The following is a 17,547-nucleotide window of genomic DNA, read 5'->3' as shown; positions in this document are numbered from 1 at the left end:
GAAAGTACGAGTAGACATTTCTAAGATACTGAGCAAGGAATCCTTAAAGGAGTGTTGCCTTTAGCTCAGCTTGCCTTGCTGTACAGAACAAGAAACAAAGTTCTTGTAGAAAAAAAAAAAAGGTAATTTCAGAGTTGCCTTCAGTGTTTGCGTGTTAGAAAACACTTGGTTATTTAGCTCTCACTCTTTTTAACCACGGAATGGCAGGAAGGGCCTGTCACAGGGGCAGCGTTGGCAATTTCTGCAGTATTACAGCATGTGAAAGAAGCCCTCTGCTGATGCATCGAGCAACTGCAAGTCTCTAGAAAGAGAAGCCTGTGAAAAGGCTTCTCACTGCATGTATCTGCTTAGGCAGCCTGGGAGCTAACAGCTCCTGAGGATGCAAAACAACCAAAGCAGTGATGTAATTCCATCCCGAGCATGCATGGAGCTCCAGGTACTCCTGGCATGGTTGTGTGCCACAGCAGGGTGGCTCTGCTCACCTGCAAAGCTGTGCTATGCCAGAAAGTGGCAGCCCTGCAGCAGGGCACACCAGGCTTTGTACAGCCAGCAGCTAAACACAGCACAAACGTAATGTATTTTCATTCTAACTTCAAGTCCTTTGGGTTCCTGATCTGCAAAATTCTCAAGAGTGTGCCATTTTATGAGAGATGCCCCTTGCCGCTCCCCAGGGATGCTGACGTGCTTTGAGTTGAGGACATGCATGGCTGCTGTGCTCTCCTGGACATATAGTACCCACCTTCTGGCCATGTTTCCTGCAGGACCCATTGTGGAGTTTCCTGACATGGATCAGGCAGCCCCTTGCCCAAGCATCTGTGTTGTCCCGCAGGTGCCAGGCCCTGTCCTGATTGCACATCCCCAGCACCTGGCACCCTTGTGGTCGGGGCAAGTGAAACCAAAACCACATCTGTGCGCTGGAGTTTGTGAGGACTGGCTCAGGCTACCCAGTACATACATCCTCAGGACCTCACAGTGAATGAAGCTCTTTAGAAAATTTATAAAGAATACATAATGACTGGAGGTTTTTTCATTGCTGTTTCAGACAAGTGATGGAGCAGCAGCAACAGCGCCAAGAATCTCTGGAAAGAAGAACTTCTACCACAGGTATGTATAAAATACCTGCAAACAAAGCAGCTATGGTCTCTTCCTGCTTTTGTCCTCTAGTTGTAGTTGGGTTTTGCATAGTTTCATATGCATGGTTAGAAATTACAGAATCACGGAATGGTAGAAGTAGGAAGGCATCTCTGGGTCCTTCTGCTCCAACCCCTGCTCCAGCAGGGACACCCAGCACAGAACACCCAGGACCACATCCAGGTGGCTTTTGAAGATCTACAAGGAGGGAGACTCAGCATCCTCTCTGTGCATCCTGTGTCCATGCTGGAACGAGGGTTATGGCAATGATTTGACTTTAAAGCATTTGCAGCAATGAGGCATGCAGGTAGAATTAGACAAGTGTGGGGCCTGTCAAAGCTGGTAAGCAGAGGGGGATTTTTGGCTTGCCAAGGGTACATGGTCACAGAGGAGTGATGCCTCATTTTCAAAGGACTTCAATAGAAAGGGATGGCAGTGCCAGTTCTGGGCTGCCTCATTGCTCTGTGGTTTGGTCAGATGCAGCACAGAGGAAATGAGAGCCCTGGAGTATCATCTGTGGGGATTTTGTAGTGATGAAGTGAGGAGTCTTCTGTGTGCTTAATGGAAAATACATATATATTTAATGAGCTTATGAAAATCTTCTATGACATATTAAGTTGCACAGGGCTGAGTGAAGAGCTGACAGGAATAGTTTATAGAGGCTTGGCCTCTATATATGGGTTGGCCTCTGTGAAGGCTGGCAGCAAACAAGCCAAGATGGTCTTGTTTGGTCTTTTGTTTTGGAGGCACCAGTCAATTTGGTCACATTTATAATTCTTTTTCTCATCTGTTATAACATTTCAGTTGTTTTTTTACCTGGAACTATCTCAGAGATAAACACATACCCATAGACCTTAGATAGGGACAGATGTTTCTGAGCTGTGTCTGGGCAGAGGTTACCATGTGCTCTTCTGCATCAGGGAACACAGCCAAAATACCATCTGGGCACTTGTAGGGCGTGTGATATGGCCCCTGGGGAGTTCTGGCCATCTCCTCCTGGCTGCAGAGCAGCAAATACTGTGTTCAGAATGTCCCTTGCTGCTTGGCTGGTGCAAGGTTGATGCTTGCAACCACAGCAGGTTTCTGTGGACAAGCTGGCATTGGAGCACACAGCTCATTCCAAACCATGGGCTGTTTTTTCAAACAGCCCCAGTTCTACTGAGGGCTGGAAGCTCCTTAGCTTAGCAGATGCCTATACCATCTCCTCTTGGATTTGTTTGAGCTTTTGTTTGCATTTGTTCTGTGGTCCCTTCTTCTCTATGTTGCTTTGCCTTGCTTTCATTCCTCACTGCATACCCATCTTTTTCTTTTTTCATTTGTCTTCCCTGTTCCTTTAGTTTCCCCCTCGCACATTAACATGTGCTCTCCCCCCTCCCAGCACCAGCCTCCTTGCCCTGCCTCTGGTGCTGCCCATCTGCCACCACACCATGCCAGTGCCCTCCCTGCCCCACTGACTGCCCCTGAGCTGCCTGGTAAATCCCCTCAGCAATACCTGTGGAGAGACAGAGAGCCCTTGCAGCTCCTACACAGACACTCAGCCTCTGAGCTGCTAACAACCCGAAGTTCCTCTCCTCCATCCTGCCCAGCCCAAAGGACTGTCCTACCACGGGTCAGAAGGGCCTCACTGTCCCCACCACCTTCTCATCCTTCTTCCCACTTTCTGTTTGCTTCTTGCCAGCCCCTCAGGCGCTCCTCTCTCAGTAGTTCTCAGCCTTCTGCAGCCCCCATCACAAACACATCCCTGGGGCAGAGGGCTGATGGCCTGCAGCTGCACAGTCCCACCCTCTTGCCTGTGATTGCTGTCCCATGCAACAGCATCAGGGGACCCACAGACAAAGCAGGGCAGGAAACCTTGCCCAACATGCCCTTGAATGGCCATCCTGAAGCTGTGGGCTTCTCTAGGAGCCGAAGGAGAAGCGTGGTGGGGGTCTTCTTGCAGCGCCTAGGGGCTGCACCTGCCTCCCATCTGCCTGCGATTGCCAGCCGTCCTGGCTCCTGTGGCCAAGCCCCCTCCCTGTCCTCTCCGCCCCATCATCTCCCACAGCACTGCTATCAGCCTATGTCACACTGTCTTCCATTGCCTCCCCCTTACGCTGCTGGGCCTGAGGTGACTGTGCCCAGGAGGACCCTTCCTTACATGACTTCATCAGCCATTTCCCACTTGCGTAAGTACTGATTTTGAACAAGTTGTGACCTGTGAAAAGCTGTAGCTTTGAGCTGTATAAAAAGCTGCATTCACACTGCCCATGACTGCTAGAGAAAGACCCAAGACCTGGGACTCCTGCTGCTGTGTGTAACATCTGAAACCAAGGTGGAAAAGCATGAAATGCACTCAGGACTGCTGAGAACCTCTCAAGCTAGAAGCGAGACAAAAACAAGAATTACAGTGCAAGGGCCCTATAGCTGCGTTGTTGCAAGGCATGCTCTTAGAGTATTAGCCCAGGAGGAGAGTTGTTTCTGCAGAGCCCAATTGCGTTTGTCAGTCACCTTCATACAAAGCCTGTATTCAGCCGGTGCAGACCTAGCAGATGGGCTCTTGTAAGCTAGAAGCCAGGACTGCAGTAGACTTCTTGTCTATGTGGCAATCAGAGAGGATGTGATTTTCATTATTTCACTTGAGTGATATTTCTGTTACCAGCAAAAATACAACAAAGATTTTGTTAGAGCTGCACAGAATCTTCTGCACTTACAGAATTCCTTTACTTCTAGAAACTGCCTTCCCACTGTGAGCTGCCTTCATAGTTGAGGGCAAACCTTTTTCAATGCAGGCAGATCAAGAGCTTGGGTCTGCACTTTGCATATGGTCTCAATTCGTAGTGCTTGTCTGAAGCCTGCTGAGTTAGAGCAGCTACACGTAATGCCTATTTGCAATTCAGATCTCAGTTTTTGTGTCTTGAATCCATTCCTGTCAGGAACCACATATAATGCTTAAATAATGTGTCTAGAAAAGACAGAAAACTGAGATGTTTCCATTCACTTTCTGCTAAAAATATTACTACAGCCACTGGAGGCTCAGCCCATCAGCTCATATAAGTCCTTGAAATCCACTTAGTTCAATAAAGTTATTTTAAACTTGCATCAGTCCATTATTTTGACTCAGTTCAGATTTTGCCTCAGGCTAGCCTCTAATTAGGTGGGTGTCGTTTTGCAATTACAATTAACTGTACCCACAATGAATTACTATTATGTTTGTGAACCAAAGAGGGCTTGAAATGTTTAATGCATTTCTAATAGCAGCTACGGTTCGTTTCAAGAATGAAATTGGGAGCGTGAAATAACACAGAACTAACCACAGAAATAAGGCAATGCTATAAAAAAAAACACCTAGATAAGAAGAAAACCAGACTGCTAATGTTAATTTTTAAACATTCCTCAGTTAAAATCCTCCTGCCTTTCGAAGTAGCACTTACTGAACAATCGAACCTGTGATTATATATCAAGATCAGCCTCTTCTGGGAGCATGATGTAGGGGAATAACCTCCTGATAGTGTACATATTTGGCATACCCATTACGGGCAAAGCACTGTGCTAGGATTAAGCACTTTGGTCAGCCCATGCAGCCAGTGAGAGCTTTACTGAACCGTGGTGGGGTGGGGCTGAACTCCTCACTGTTATTCTGCATTTCGTCGGCTGAGACCATACAATGAAACACACACATGCCATAAAACAGAAGGGGGTATGCATCTGTAGCCCATGCTTCCAGTGTAAGGTCAGTGTCAACAGAAGGCCATGCTGCTGCCTGACATAGTTTGTAGTCCACATGTAGAAGGTTATAAGAAGAGCAGATGAAAGGTGCCACTTAGGGAGGGTTGTCCATGCTTTGATTTCAGCATAGAATAAAATATTAGCTGAAAGGAGGAAGTTTGTTGTTAGAGACAGGGTCTTGCAGAAGAACACAATTATACTGATTGACCATTGATGCATCAACCATTTAGGAGAGCATTGGTGCATCCCCCAATCAGGACACAGCCAGAGCTGACTGGCCATTGATGCATCCACTATTTCCCACTCTTCTGCTTGTGTGTGGCACTTCCTTGCATTGGCTACTCTTGCTATTGGGCTGCAGCCCTGGGACAGGGAAGGTGGCGTGGTGTGCTCACTGGAGGAGATGGCTCTTGGTGTATAATTCATCTTTCTCTGCCTTTCAGGCCCAGCTCTCCCACCCGGCCATCCCAGCGGTGCTTCAGTGATCCCTGCTTCGTCCGGCGGCCCCCCACCTCCGCCACCCCCCCCAGTCCCTCCACCCCCAATGGGAGCTGCTCCCCCACCACCACCCCCGCTGCCAGTCGGCGCCGGCCAAGGTGCTGCCAGTGAAGATGGGTCAGTGTCAGGGCTCGCAGCAGCTCTGGCTGGTGCCAAACTGAGGAGAGTTCAGCGGGTAAGGAGGCAGCTGGGGGCTGCCAGTTGGGCTCTTTGATACTGTGGGGTAGTAAGACCTGGCTTAGCACAGGGTTCTGCAGAGCCAATGAAGCTTGCGTCAGCTGGATGGGCTTTTGAATGGGAGTCTGTGGAGAGGATAGAGCTGAGCAGCTGGAATTGGTAGAGCAGATAGGAAGTTTGGTAGAATTACTGCTCTTCAGAAAATAGGGGTTGGGAAATGGCTGCAGCTTTTCACATTGCCAGGATTTCGTTGATTCTGCAAAGTCTATACTTGTATTATCTGCCACAGTAAGCCACTGTTTACAGGCATTGTAAGTGCTCAAAATTACCAGCATAAACTATTGAGGCTTCACATAAATAAACCTTTACTTAGGCAAGGGTTGTGTAACCTAGACGTAATTACAAAGAAACAGCACTGTGGGATTTTCATCATTCAACCATACATATTGCTTCACACAAACTGCTGCTGAGTTTATTGAGTTCTACTTACATCTTCTTTCAACCCCAGAGCACTTCTAGCCTCTGGTTGTGATCGCTGCTCCTGATGATTAGGAAAACTGATCATTGATGACTGTAAATGAAGTTATTTTCATTAATCTCAATGTTGATTTCTGTCTTAAGCCAGAAGATGGCTCAGGAGGGTCCAGCCCCAGCGGGGTCTCTAAGAGCGATGCCAATCGAACAAGTAGTGGAGGAGGCAGCGGAGGACTAATGGAGGAAATGAATAAATTACTGGCAAAAAGGTTTGTACTGAGATTTCAAGTAAACCCTAGCATGAGCTCTGCAGCAGACTGTGTATGAGCCTAAGTGCTCTCCTTTAGGTTAAGCAGTGGGTCACTTTGGTGCCTCTTGCAGTTTGATGAGTCCTGCACAGGCTCTAGTCACCAACATCCTCTGGTATTTGGTGTGAAGGTGGAGGTGTTGCAGCAGTGGTGCCTGGTGTTGCCGTACAGTTGTGTTGCTATAGCAAAGCCTTCAGAGTGGAAAGCTTCAAAGATGGTGGCAAATACATCCTCTGTGATTCTGCCATTTACCAAATCTATTCCAAAGTTATTCTTTTCGGGAAGAGTAAACTAGGAGGGAAACTTTTTTTTTTGCAGCACAGTCAGGATATTGGGCACAAAACCATAAAGAGAATAACAAGACAACATCTTGGCAAGTGACTTATTATTGATTCTTAGACAGTCGAGCCAATTTATTCTGCAATAAGACAACTTGTAATGACATATCAAGCTACCAGACATTTAAAAGCACTCTATTTCTATTTAGGTCAGACGTTAGGAGGAAGTTTTGCACACAGAGGGTGGTGGCACACTGGAACAGGCTGCCCAGGGAGGTTGTGGATGCTCCATCCCTGGAGGCATTCAAGGCCAGGCTGGATGTGTCTCTGGGCAGCCTGGTCTGCTGGTTGGCGGCCCTGCATATGGCGGGGGGGTTGAAACTCAATGATCATTGTGGTCCTTTTCAACCCAGGCCATTCTATGATTCAATTATTTTTGCTTTGTCTTTTTCCCTTCCTTCCATCAGTAATATTCTGTAAGACTGTAATTCACAGGTTCCTAGTGACAGATGTTTTGGTTTTCGCTCTAAGGATATTTTCTTTTTTTTTAACATATGAGTAGTGAAACAGGCAGATGAATAGGACAATAGTGCATGGTGCACAAAGAAGAAGTAGGATAACAATGCATGGTTTGCAAAGAAGGACTAGGATAAACACAGTTCCCAGTATAGAGGGTCTGATTCCAACTTCTCTCCATGTCTTAATCATTTCAGAAGAAATTCTGAACATGAACTCTGGACATAATCTTTTGGAAAGCATTAAATAAATACAGAAGGCTGGAAAAACAGTTGCCACACTCTGCATTCTTCTATTGAATGTGGCTTGAATATATTGCCCCTAGGAGTCATATTGCTAAGGTTTGGTTGCATCACTTCCATCTCAAGTCCCGCACAACCAAATGTATTTGGTCATTGTCAAGCTCTGTAAGGTTAACTTAGCGATTAATAATTCTCAGCAAAGCTTGAATCAGCCTTCCCATGTGGAGGTTGGTGCCTTGCACAGGAGGTGTGATGCTGTAGGGCTGACTCTGTCCTGTCTCATATTCCTTTGCAAAGGAGGAAAGCAGCGTCGCAGTCAGACAAGCCAGGTGACAAAAAAGAAGAGGAAAGCCAAAATGTAAGTGAAGGATTCCTCATGGTTGTGCTCTTGCAAATGTGTTGATATGCTGCCTTGTAAAGCCCTGTTCTCATTCCTGGTGTGCATCAGGAACTGACAAGCAGTGCTCGCCCAGTAATGCATACTCAATCGAAACTAAATGCTTCTACCTTTCCTGGGAAGCACACTAGAAACAAGAATTACCTTCCCATTCATGGATGAGATGTTGGCCATACAAGATCAATTGGTGATTTTTCATAGTTTGCTCCAAGTGTTTCAGGGGGTAGTAGATTTTTGCCCCTAATAAAGATGCAATGAACCCTTCTGGCAAGTCATCTTGAGACAAGGGCTCTGTAACATACTTTAAATTTGCAGCTTCAGCTGAGCTGGAGTGAATCATTAACCATGGAGGGTAATCCTTCATGCAAAGAAGAATCAGCTCACTGCAAATCCCAGAGTGTGTATAAAATACACCTCTGGGAGGGAAGGAGAAACAGTGCATTGTCCACTAGACAATTCAAATGATGAAACGTATTCATAATACTTACACTATAATGAGACTTCGGGTTCAGTCTGCATTAACCAGTCTGTCTGTATGCTGTCCACAACTGTGGCGCTGTAGTTTTGAGTTCAGCATATAGATTAAAAGACTTTTTACATGCTGAACTGCTAAGGCATGAGAGATCTCTCCAGGTTTAAGAGGCATTAATGTCATGTCCCTTCTCATGGTTTGCTGCTCATAGAGCATCCTTGTTACCAGCCTGTACCCTTACAAAGGCCCTCTGCAAGTTCATAAAGCATCTCATGTGCCGGTGTGCCCAGCACCAGTTAGCTTCCAACTGTTCAACCTCTGCTGTCCTTCTGCCTTTGGTTCTCTCTCCTTGAAGCTCTGCAGGACTCCGTGTCCCCTGCCAAACTTCCTGATCGTGCCAAGTTATTAAGAAGAATGTTTCAATCTGTTTAATGTGCATCTTGAGCACACAGTGTGGTGAGGTTCTCCTCTGTCGAACTTGGTGCAATTCTGTTCTTACCATACACAGTTAATGCTTTGCCTGAGTGTATTCTCAGGGCTGCTAAATAATGTTGTCATAGAAAATATGGGTTTAATGTTTTATGATCTGTCAGCCATAAATTACCAAAAACAGTATAAATCTGTGATGAAGAGTGTAGCATTCTGGTTAGGAGAAGCACTGAGTGATGTCATTATGTCAGTACTCGGGACACTCTCACCAATACCAGTATCTGTCCTGAACTGAAAGGCTGAGATGTGACATAGTGTTCCTGCAGGTGCCTCAGTTTCCATAGTACAGAGCATTTCTACACTGATGTATGGATGTTTTATATTTAGAATTCACCAGCCAGCACTCTTCAGTGGCAACTCAGCCTGCTTTGGTATAAACAAGAGTGATTCAGTGGAATCATGGCAAAGTGCCCATGTTAGCAATAAATAAACAAATAAATAAATAAAAAGAGGTATTTTGTCATGCTAAATGAGGAGAAAGGTTAAATTTTCAATAGACTCGAGCCAAGCCCATATTTTGATAGCAGTGCCTGTCAGATGTGCCAGAAGAGAACTTGATTTTGTCCCACCTGTACTGTGACTTATCTCTGGAGCAGAAGAGGACTCTGTGTTTCATCTCCAGAATTAAGCCCTATTTTTCTCTTCTTAGGATGATGCTAGCACCTCTCCTTCAACCAGTACACGAGGACCCACCCAGCAGCAGCAAAATTCATCAGGTATTAAAACTGAACTACTGGCTCTTTAGTTACCGCCTTCATCTAGTGTTCTGCATCACCTTGGGACTCTTGATTCATTGCCATCTGTCAGAGCACGGTAGCAGTAGCTAACAGAAAATTTCCCTAGTAATGATCTTTTCAAAAGCTGTAATTGGCAGGAAATGGTAACTTTATGCACTTCTCAGCCTAGGAGCAAGGATTCAATACAATTACGGGGGTCCAGACATAAAGCTGAGGATCTGCATCTTCACTATTGTGCCACCGTAGAGGCACATACCTCTATTGCTTTACTTGTGGTAGCGTAGCTGCATTGGTCTGTACATTTGGGGTTTGGATCTCAAACTGTTACCCATCCTTAACCTAGTAACTTGTTGCAGTAGGCCTGATCTTGGGAGTTAGTATGTGAAGTTAAGTTGTCCCTAAAATATGTTTTTCCTATGGTGATTTGAAATAATTACATCACAGTAGATAAGTTTCAAGCCAGTCAGCTTTGCATTACCAAATCACCCTTGCATCAGCCTTGGCTTTCATACATGCTAAAATAAATCTCTCCCAAGGGAATGAGTATTTAACCATTCCAGCTTCCTTTTGGAACAAAGCCACTATTTGCTTGTTTTGCAAGGGAAGTTGAAGAGGTTAGTAAAAGGGTGCACACATGTAAATGAGGAACAATATCCAGGGACTTTCTGGGAGTGCCCATAATTCCTCTAGAGAGCTTTTTGGGACCTCACAGAGCAACAAACTCTTTGTGTATAAGGTCGTGTGCCACTCAGGTCTCTGAAAGAGCACACTCTATGTTGGACTGTTTGCATAGGAAGAGGCTGGGGTAAGAGATCTGTAGCATAGCTTGGGGAACATTCTGTTAGCTAGCAATGGACGCAGCATTAAGTAAATGCTCTCTGGAAATGTCAGTTGTTGAGGGGAGATCTCACTGCTTTTTTTTTCACACACATCCATTTTTTTCTGCCAACTATGGCAACAAGAAACATAAGCAACATTTAACTTGTATTTCTTGATATCAGTGATTTCTTCTTTTCTTTGTACTGTTCCAATTCCACGTCTCTTTAGTGTCACATAAGCGTCTGGTCCTCCATTCAAGAGATCCCTAAGCAGATTTTTTGCCAGTGCTTTCTCTGCAATGTAAGCAACTACACTCATTCAGCACTTTTGGTTTCCTGGATCTTTCTAAGTTGCTCATGAATGAAAGCAGCTGTATAAAACAATCCGTTTCAGGACTTTTTATTATTAGAGAAAAAAATAATTGGCAGCAAATTTTCATCTTTGTTTTCCAGACTCTGGGAAGAAGCCATGGGAAAGGAGCAATTCTGTCGAAAAGCCCGTATCTTCATTACTGTCTAGGTGAGTGGTATAGGTTGTCCCTGCAGCTGGCTAGCAGTTGGGATGGTCGCGCTGTCCCCGTGGCACTTGCACAACTCATGTCTCGTTTCATTCCATTGCTGTAGAAATCCATCCATGGTGAAGAGCTGTGAAGCTAAGAGCCCCACACAATCCCACGTGTCTTCTAGGTACTGGCTAACAGCCCGCCTTCTTACCTGTCTTGACTTGTCCTTTGGCAAATCCCAGTGCTCAGCACTGATGTTTGTTTTCTGTCTTTACTCATTCTGTTCTATTTGCTTTGTCTGTCCCTGCACAAAGTCGTAATGGTGTGGTGGTAGCATGTGTTGTGTCAAAGACTTGTTCCATGGAAACAGCCCCTGTCAGGTGGGCACAGGAGTTAATCACACTTAAGCAAGTGCTTGAAGTATTTGTGGGCTTGTCAGTGTGCTGTGACAAATTGGGCGGGAGGTTTTGGAGCACTGCTTTACAGCTGGTTCAGGATGTCTCTGCCAGTAGGGGAAGGTTTAACTGTCCAACTTCAGCAGAAATCCAAAATCAAAGATAGAAATGATCTGGAGAACCTGCAACTTGGAAAAGTTATTCCTCCGCAACTGCAGTGGGTACATGGGAAAAGAGTGCAAAGCTTGGTGCAATAACTTCATATCATTGGGCCATGAAAAGCCTCGGGCACCAGACAGGGCATTCAGAAATACGTGGAGAAAGCCAAGAAGCCTGAAGAAATCCAGCAGCCCCACAAGTGAAAACAGCCATACTGTGTATGATGACCCAAGTTGGTCATGGAGATGGAGACAGGTTTGGTATTGGGCAGTGAAAGAGAGAGAGACTTCTTCCAGCTGGCCCACCTCATGTTCCTGCAGTACCAAGCTCTGAGATGGCTGGATAAGTGAAATGACTTGCATAAAGTTACCTTTTACTGCAAAGCAATGCCCTTGTTTTACACTGTTACTCGTAACACAGTGCTAAAAGTCTGCAGAGAGAAAATTGTCAATGGCAACTGTCTGAGCTTACTTATTCCTGTGCTACAGATGCCAGAATGTGCCCTGTCCAAAAATTAAAGGGTGCTTCAGTCTTCCTAGGGCGAAATGCAGTCTCCTGCTTTCCTAAAATCAGTGGGACACTGCTGTATGAGTTTCCATTAGATATAGGAAAGACCATTTCTTCTCCTTGCAGAAGGGAACGAAATGTGAGCTATTTAAAGCAGCCATCATGTTTGTGCCAGCTCTCTTCTACAAAGTCATTCTACCTCAGAAGGAGTTGAGTGGGGGAAAATCCATTGCTAGCTTAATGCCTGAGTAATGCTCAGTGTTTGCTGCTTGTCTAACTTCTGCAGGGGGAGTGGGGCACTGTGCAGAAGCTCCCAGCAATGGCCAGTTTCCTTCCCGATCAGTTTGATGGTGTTTGTATCTGTCTTCAATCTCAACTTCATTTTGAAATTGTAGCAAAATGTGAAGGTTTTCCCAAGAAAGAGATGCGAGACCAAACGCACTCACAGAGGCAATGGGATCTCAGCCAGCCCTCAGCTTAGGCCCAGAAATGATGGCAAAGTCATTTGAAACTTCTAATGTGAATTATTTAGCATGATTCATTTCTGATGTTTTAGAATGGTTGTGACAGCAAGTCAGACAGCTTCTGCTTTTTTATGTTTACTCCATAGCCATCGGCAGAGTTCAGCTTCTGAACTAATACAGTCCAGGCAGGCTGATAACACCCAAATGTATCAGGCCTTAAGGGCAGGTTGTGTTTGCTTCTGGGTCAAGACAAAGTGCCTGTGCTGTCCAGTGTTATCATAAAGCTCTGCTTGAGTCAAGCCTTCCCAAGGAAAGGATTATTAGGTTATTATTCAATTAGTGTTGCGCTAACCTGTGTTTTACTATTATTTTAACAGCCTATTAAGTATTATTAAAGCCTAGATAGCCAAGACAGGGTGGTTGTACCAAAAAATGGATTAAGGAAGATAGAAAACCAGACATCTATCTTGCAAATTGCCACTACTGTAATGAAGTATGTCACCCCAGTATGTGGTAGTTTAAGGTCATCGAGGACCACAACCCCCATAAAAGCCTGAATTAGGTTTCAGAACAGTTTTACCCATGTTCTCTCCTCTGCTGAAGTCTGAGAGCAGCCTCTCCTTGGGATTGAGGCTGGACAGGAGCAGCCGCCTTGAGGATGCAGCCCAGCAGCACATGGAAAGTCCCTAGTCCAGCTCTTCCATATGGGTGTTACTGGTCTGGCACTGGTTGCACCCATACCTTTGTGGGGGGGATGGCTCAGCACGCACTGCAGGCATCTGATGGGCTGGCATTTTGTTCTTTTCTTCCCTTTATCAAGGATGAAGCCAGTGAGCAGCAGCAATGATGTGGCTATGGATGCCTTAGATTTCGATCGGATGAAACAGGTGAGTTGAAAGGTCTTTTCACACTTGGAGTTGACGAGCTACCCATTTTCCCCCATGCATGCGCTGTACAAGCAAAACAGCTGTTCAGTCTTCTGGTTTCCTCTACAGCTAGGTGCTTAGAGAAGGGATAGCTGGTGAGCAGCAGGAGAGCACGATCTCACTGCTATTTGAGCAAGATGTCTGTACGAAACGTGCAAATAAATGCCCCAGCCTCTGCTGCACCCTTGGCCTGAGAGTGCAGCCATAGCTGCAAGCAGCAATAGGCTCTGAGCAGCCGCGAAGGTGGGGGACCCACCACGACTGTGTTAAACTTGAGTTTTCTTCCACCAATCAGAAGGAAATGCTGAGCAGCTGACTTGTGTTTTGTCTCATCAGGAAATATTGGAGGAAGTTGTAAGAGAGTTACACAAAGTGAAAGAGGAGATAATTGATGGTAAGAAAGAGAAAAATCATTATTTTTCTCACTTCTATGACTAATTTCCTGTAGATAAGATAATAGGCACTGCAGGGAGTTCCTTGGTGTTTTCAGACTTGTCTGGGCCTGATTTATCTACACATCTGAAGAAAAACCTTCTACCTTTACTGAGCTTCATTCATAACACTATATTCACATCCCTTATTTTTATGCTGTTGACACACGTTTTCACCCCAACCTGTGAAAGATTCACTGGCCTGTGCCACTCACAGGGGGAAGTGGGAGAAAGGGCTGGCCCATAGCCCATGGCACATCAGTTTATCACAACCAGGGAGTGTGAAATTGCTTACAACTGGTCTGGCACAGGAGGGGACAAGTGTACCAAACTGGGAACCCTTCTTGAGCATCCTCTGGAGGATGCTTGTGCTTGAAAAACTATTTCAAGTTAACTCAATCCAAATAGCCACGTATTTTTCTAACTCAGTGAAATGAAATATTTCAGCAAGTTTTTTTTTTTTATAAATTGCTTTGTATTTTCTGACAAAATATGTTTTTCGAGGCCAACATAAGACAGCATAATGCTGCTATTACTGACATGCACAGCAAGGTACCTATTTATTTGATACCTGCCTTAGGGTATGCAAAGATCCACGTCCACACCCTGCATTTCCCAAATTAGCTTCATACGAAAGGGGAAAAAGAGGAGACTGTCAAACAGCTAAAAGCCATGCCCGCTGCCTTTCCCCCAGCACCACGTGTTCATAACAGCTGGGCAGTTGGCAGCTGAGGACACCCTTGCCCGTTTGCTATGTTCCCAGCAGCTTGGCCCTCAGAGACTCCCCAGTTCATTCCAGTGCAAAATAAGACATTCACATGAATCGCAGATGCCACTTAAACCACAACTGCAGTTTGCAAGCAAACAGCTGACTGCTCACCCTTACTCATCCCTTTACCCTCCACTCATCCCTTTACCGGCGCGTACTTCCTGCAAGCTCTGTACTTAGCGTTTTCTATGTGCGGGTTAGAATGTTCTGCGCTAACTTTTTGGTTTGGTTTTCTAGCCATACGGCAGGAGTTGAGTAGGATCAGTACAACATGATTGCAAAGCATTTGGACGGTACTTCAGAATGGTAGGAAGATTGAATCATTTCCGAGTGTACCCAAGGTCACGCAAGATGGTGAGAGAGGACACCGGCACTGTCTTTGTTCTTATACCCTTTTTATTAGCAGACTCAGCACACTTTGAAGCTTGCTGCTGCCTTGGATTTGCTTCATTTTAAAAGTCTTAATCTAAAGAATATTAAATTTTAAATTTCTGGATTTTTTAGATTTCATCTGACACTGCACATTGGATTTGTCAGCCTTTTTTGTATTTTGTATTTGCTTATTTAAATGTATTATCTTTCTTTTTAGTAGTAGATAAGAACACACGTGAACCATTTGCTTTTGATAGATGACTTCAAAGTAATTTTATTAGTAGTCTGCAATGTAAATGAAGATCCTTTGCCAACAGAAACTTATTGTGGCATCACCAGAAGGAAAGAGACATGTTAGTTGTCAGCCAACAAGTTCTTTGTCTCAGAGTTATCACAATATAAAAAAAAAAAAAAAAAAAGAAAAAGAAAAATGGTACGTCTGCATCACAGTATCTGTGTTCATATTGGTAATAAACTGTTTATTGTCCACATGGCCCTGCCTTTGTTTATATGGTTGGCCCCTTCAGCTTCTCCACCTTAATGTCACCTGGGTATGTTTCCTCGCTGGCTTGGGGAGGGCGGTGATGAAGACTCGCCTGGAGAGTGCTGAGCTGAGAGCCACAGCAAAGCAGAAATCCCACATGCAGTGCTGCTGAACCAGATGCTTGAACTAGAGCCTTATGGGAGTCACTTGTTAATATTTCATGTTTCCACCTGTTAACTCGGTGCAGGCTTTGGTGAGCTTTATTGTGTGGAAACTGAGGTCTCAGAAATGAGTACAAGATGCTGCATCAGCGCAGCTGAGCACTTCATCACACACTCGCTCTGACCTGTTGGGTCACGTGTTCTTTTCTTTGCTACCATTCTTTCCACCAGTTCAATCTTGAGAATTTCTGCTCAACTTGGTTTGGATGGCAGCAGCCACCATACAATCTCCTTGGCAGCTTTATGGAAAAGGCACAAAGTGATGGGAGTTCAGCTGTGGAAATCAGCGTTTCCAGAGCTCCCTCTCCTTGCTTTGGGCCTTCCTGATGGCTTCATGTTGTAAACCAGGTCCTGGGGGGCTGTTGCAGAGCCCTATGGACCATGGTCATTCCCTCAGCCCTCAGGCAGGGACCTGGAGGCTGCTGTGGGGCCCTGCTGGAGCAGGGCTTGGGCCAGGGCTCCCTTCTCACCCAATTCCATGGTCCTGCATGACTGCCTTCAAGCAGCAGGATGCCCAGGAGGGCAGGGGTGGGGCAGGCTTGCTGGTTACTTATAAACTTTTATCTGCTTTGGCTGGGAGAGTCTGCCGTTGTCCTTCAGCAATCTTCAAAGCCACCCCAACTGTCTTCTAGAAAACAGTTTATTTTTCCCCCCAGTTACACTGTAAACTAAATACTAGATAAAAGAGGGAAATTTAAACTTAATTGAAGGGCAATCTGCAGTCCAAGCCTGACATCTGCTAGCTGTTTAGCGCTGGCTTCCCACCTGGCTAGAGAAAGATAGCGGGATAAGATGTTCATGTGGGAACTCAAGCAGAAAGGCGTGGATGTGAAACACAACACTACAGTTCCAGGACCAGGAGAAAGATCCTTTCTGGTAGGAATAACACAGCCAAACATCATTGAAGTTTATTCTGGTCTGCTGTATGAATACAATAGCTCATGTGTTTCTTAATTATGAAACCATTTCATGGAATAATTAAGATTGCAAAAGACCTCTAAAATCGTTTAGTCCAACCGTCAACCCACCCCCACCATGCCCACCAACCTTATACCTCAATGCCGTACTTCCATACTTCTTGAATATCTGCAGGGACAGTGACCACCCCCACCTCCCAGGGCAGCCTGTGCCAATGCTGTACTACTCTTTCTGAGAGGAAACTTTACCTAATACTCAACTGGAACCTTCCCTGGTGCAACTTAAGGCCTTTACCTCTTGTCCTGTAGCATTTGATGGCATACCTGACAACAGCAAGTGCTGCCTCACAGATAGTCACAACCATTCTATGAAAGTCTCTGTTAATCTTTCTTAAGCTTGACAAAGTTGGGCCCCAGCTCAATCTGTGTTTTACTTTGGAGTGTGGCACTGCATGTACAGTCAGCAATAACCACACTGTCACCCAAGCTGAGTACAGCCTGGCTACAGCATAGCCCTATGGTAACACCAGCAACCTACTGCAAACAAGCTTTTCTTAACCTCCTTTGCAGGCCTTCTGTGATTAAGACAATTAACTGAAGTTTGCACAGGGCCGTTTAATGGGATCAGAGTCCCAAGGTGCACAGGATGGTCATGGGGGCTTGGCTGGTAGAAGCAGTAACACCTGATCCCATCTCCAGGTGCTTACTCAGCACTATAAATCCATCCCAGATTGCTGAAGTTCTGAGTGCACCTGTCAGGTTCTAAGGGCAGAGAGCAGCTGTGATCAGCCCCATCAGGAGAACAGTGACACTCTTAACTGGTATTTTGCTGCCTGAGAGCACAGCAGATACCAAGATTTCCAGCACCTTCAAATCCCTCAGCAGAACAGGAGGACTGTGACAAAGCAGAGTAGGACACAGCCACTATGCAGGTGAGAAACAGCCAACAGCTTTTGTTACCCTCAGTTTATAGTGTAGCTTCTATGTCAGGCTTGGCTATTAACATATAGACTGTGTAGGGTAACGCTATTGTGGAGTAGCTAAGGGAGTTAGAGTCAGTTTCCACAGAAAAGTAATGCAATGGTCAGAATGAGGAACACAGAATAGTCTTTAATATTGTTCTTATGTTTGCTTACTAAATAGGCTGAGAGTTGTGA

The 17,547-nt window shown here is 45.4% G+C and overlaps 1 protein-coding gene across 7 annotated transcripts in view; it reads left to right on the top strand.

The window, feature by feature from the left end:
- The window catches only part of EVL (Enah/Vasp-like), a 126,312-nt gene extending 111,050 nt beyond the window's left edge, over positions 1-15,262 (top strand). For 4 of the 7 annotated variants that reach the window (XM_072337694.1, XM_072337695.1, XM_072337692.1 and 1 more), the window contains exons 5-14: positions 1,043-1,104; positions 5,280-5,509; positions 6,133-6,254; positions 7,627-7,687; positions 9,337-9,403; positions 10,696-10,762; positions 10,867-10,929; positions 13,091-13,157; positions 13,533-13,590; positions 14,634-15,262. In XM_072337694.1, coding sequence (XP_072193795.1) covers positions 1,043-1,104; positions 5,280-5,509; positions 6,133-6,254; positions 7,627-7,687; positions 9,337-9,403; positions 10,696-10,762; positions 10,867-10,929; positions 13,091-13,157; positions 13,533-13,590; positions 14,634-14,671 — 835 coding nt within the window. In that variant the 3' untranslated portion in view covers positions 14,672-15,262. The remainder of the gene's footprint in view (positions 1-1,042; positions 1,105-5,279; positions 5,510-6,132; positions 6,255-7,626; positions 7,688-9,336; positions 9,404-10,695; positions 10,763-10,866; positions 10,930-13,090; positions 13,158-13,532; positions 13,591-14,633) is intronic. The other 3 variants (XM_072337698.1, XM_072337699.1, XM_072337696.1) reach the window with 1 other exon arrangement.
- Positions 15,263-17,547: the final 2,285 nt, after the last annotated feature.

Source organism: Excalfactoria chinensis, chromosome 5 (genome assembly GCF_039878825.1).
Source record: "Excalfactoria chinensis isolate bCotChi1 chromosome 5, bCotChi1.hap2, whole genome shotgun sequence".
Lineage (NCBI taxonomy): Eukaryota > Metazoa > Chordata > Aves > Galliformes > Phasianidae > Excalfactoria > Excalfactoria chinensis.
This window is presented reverse-complemented; position numbering and strand designations above follow the sequence as displayed.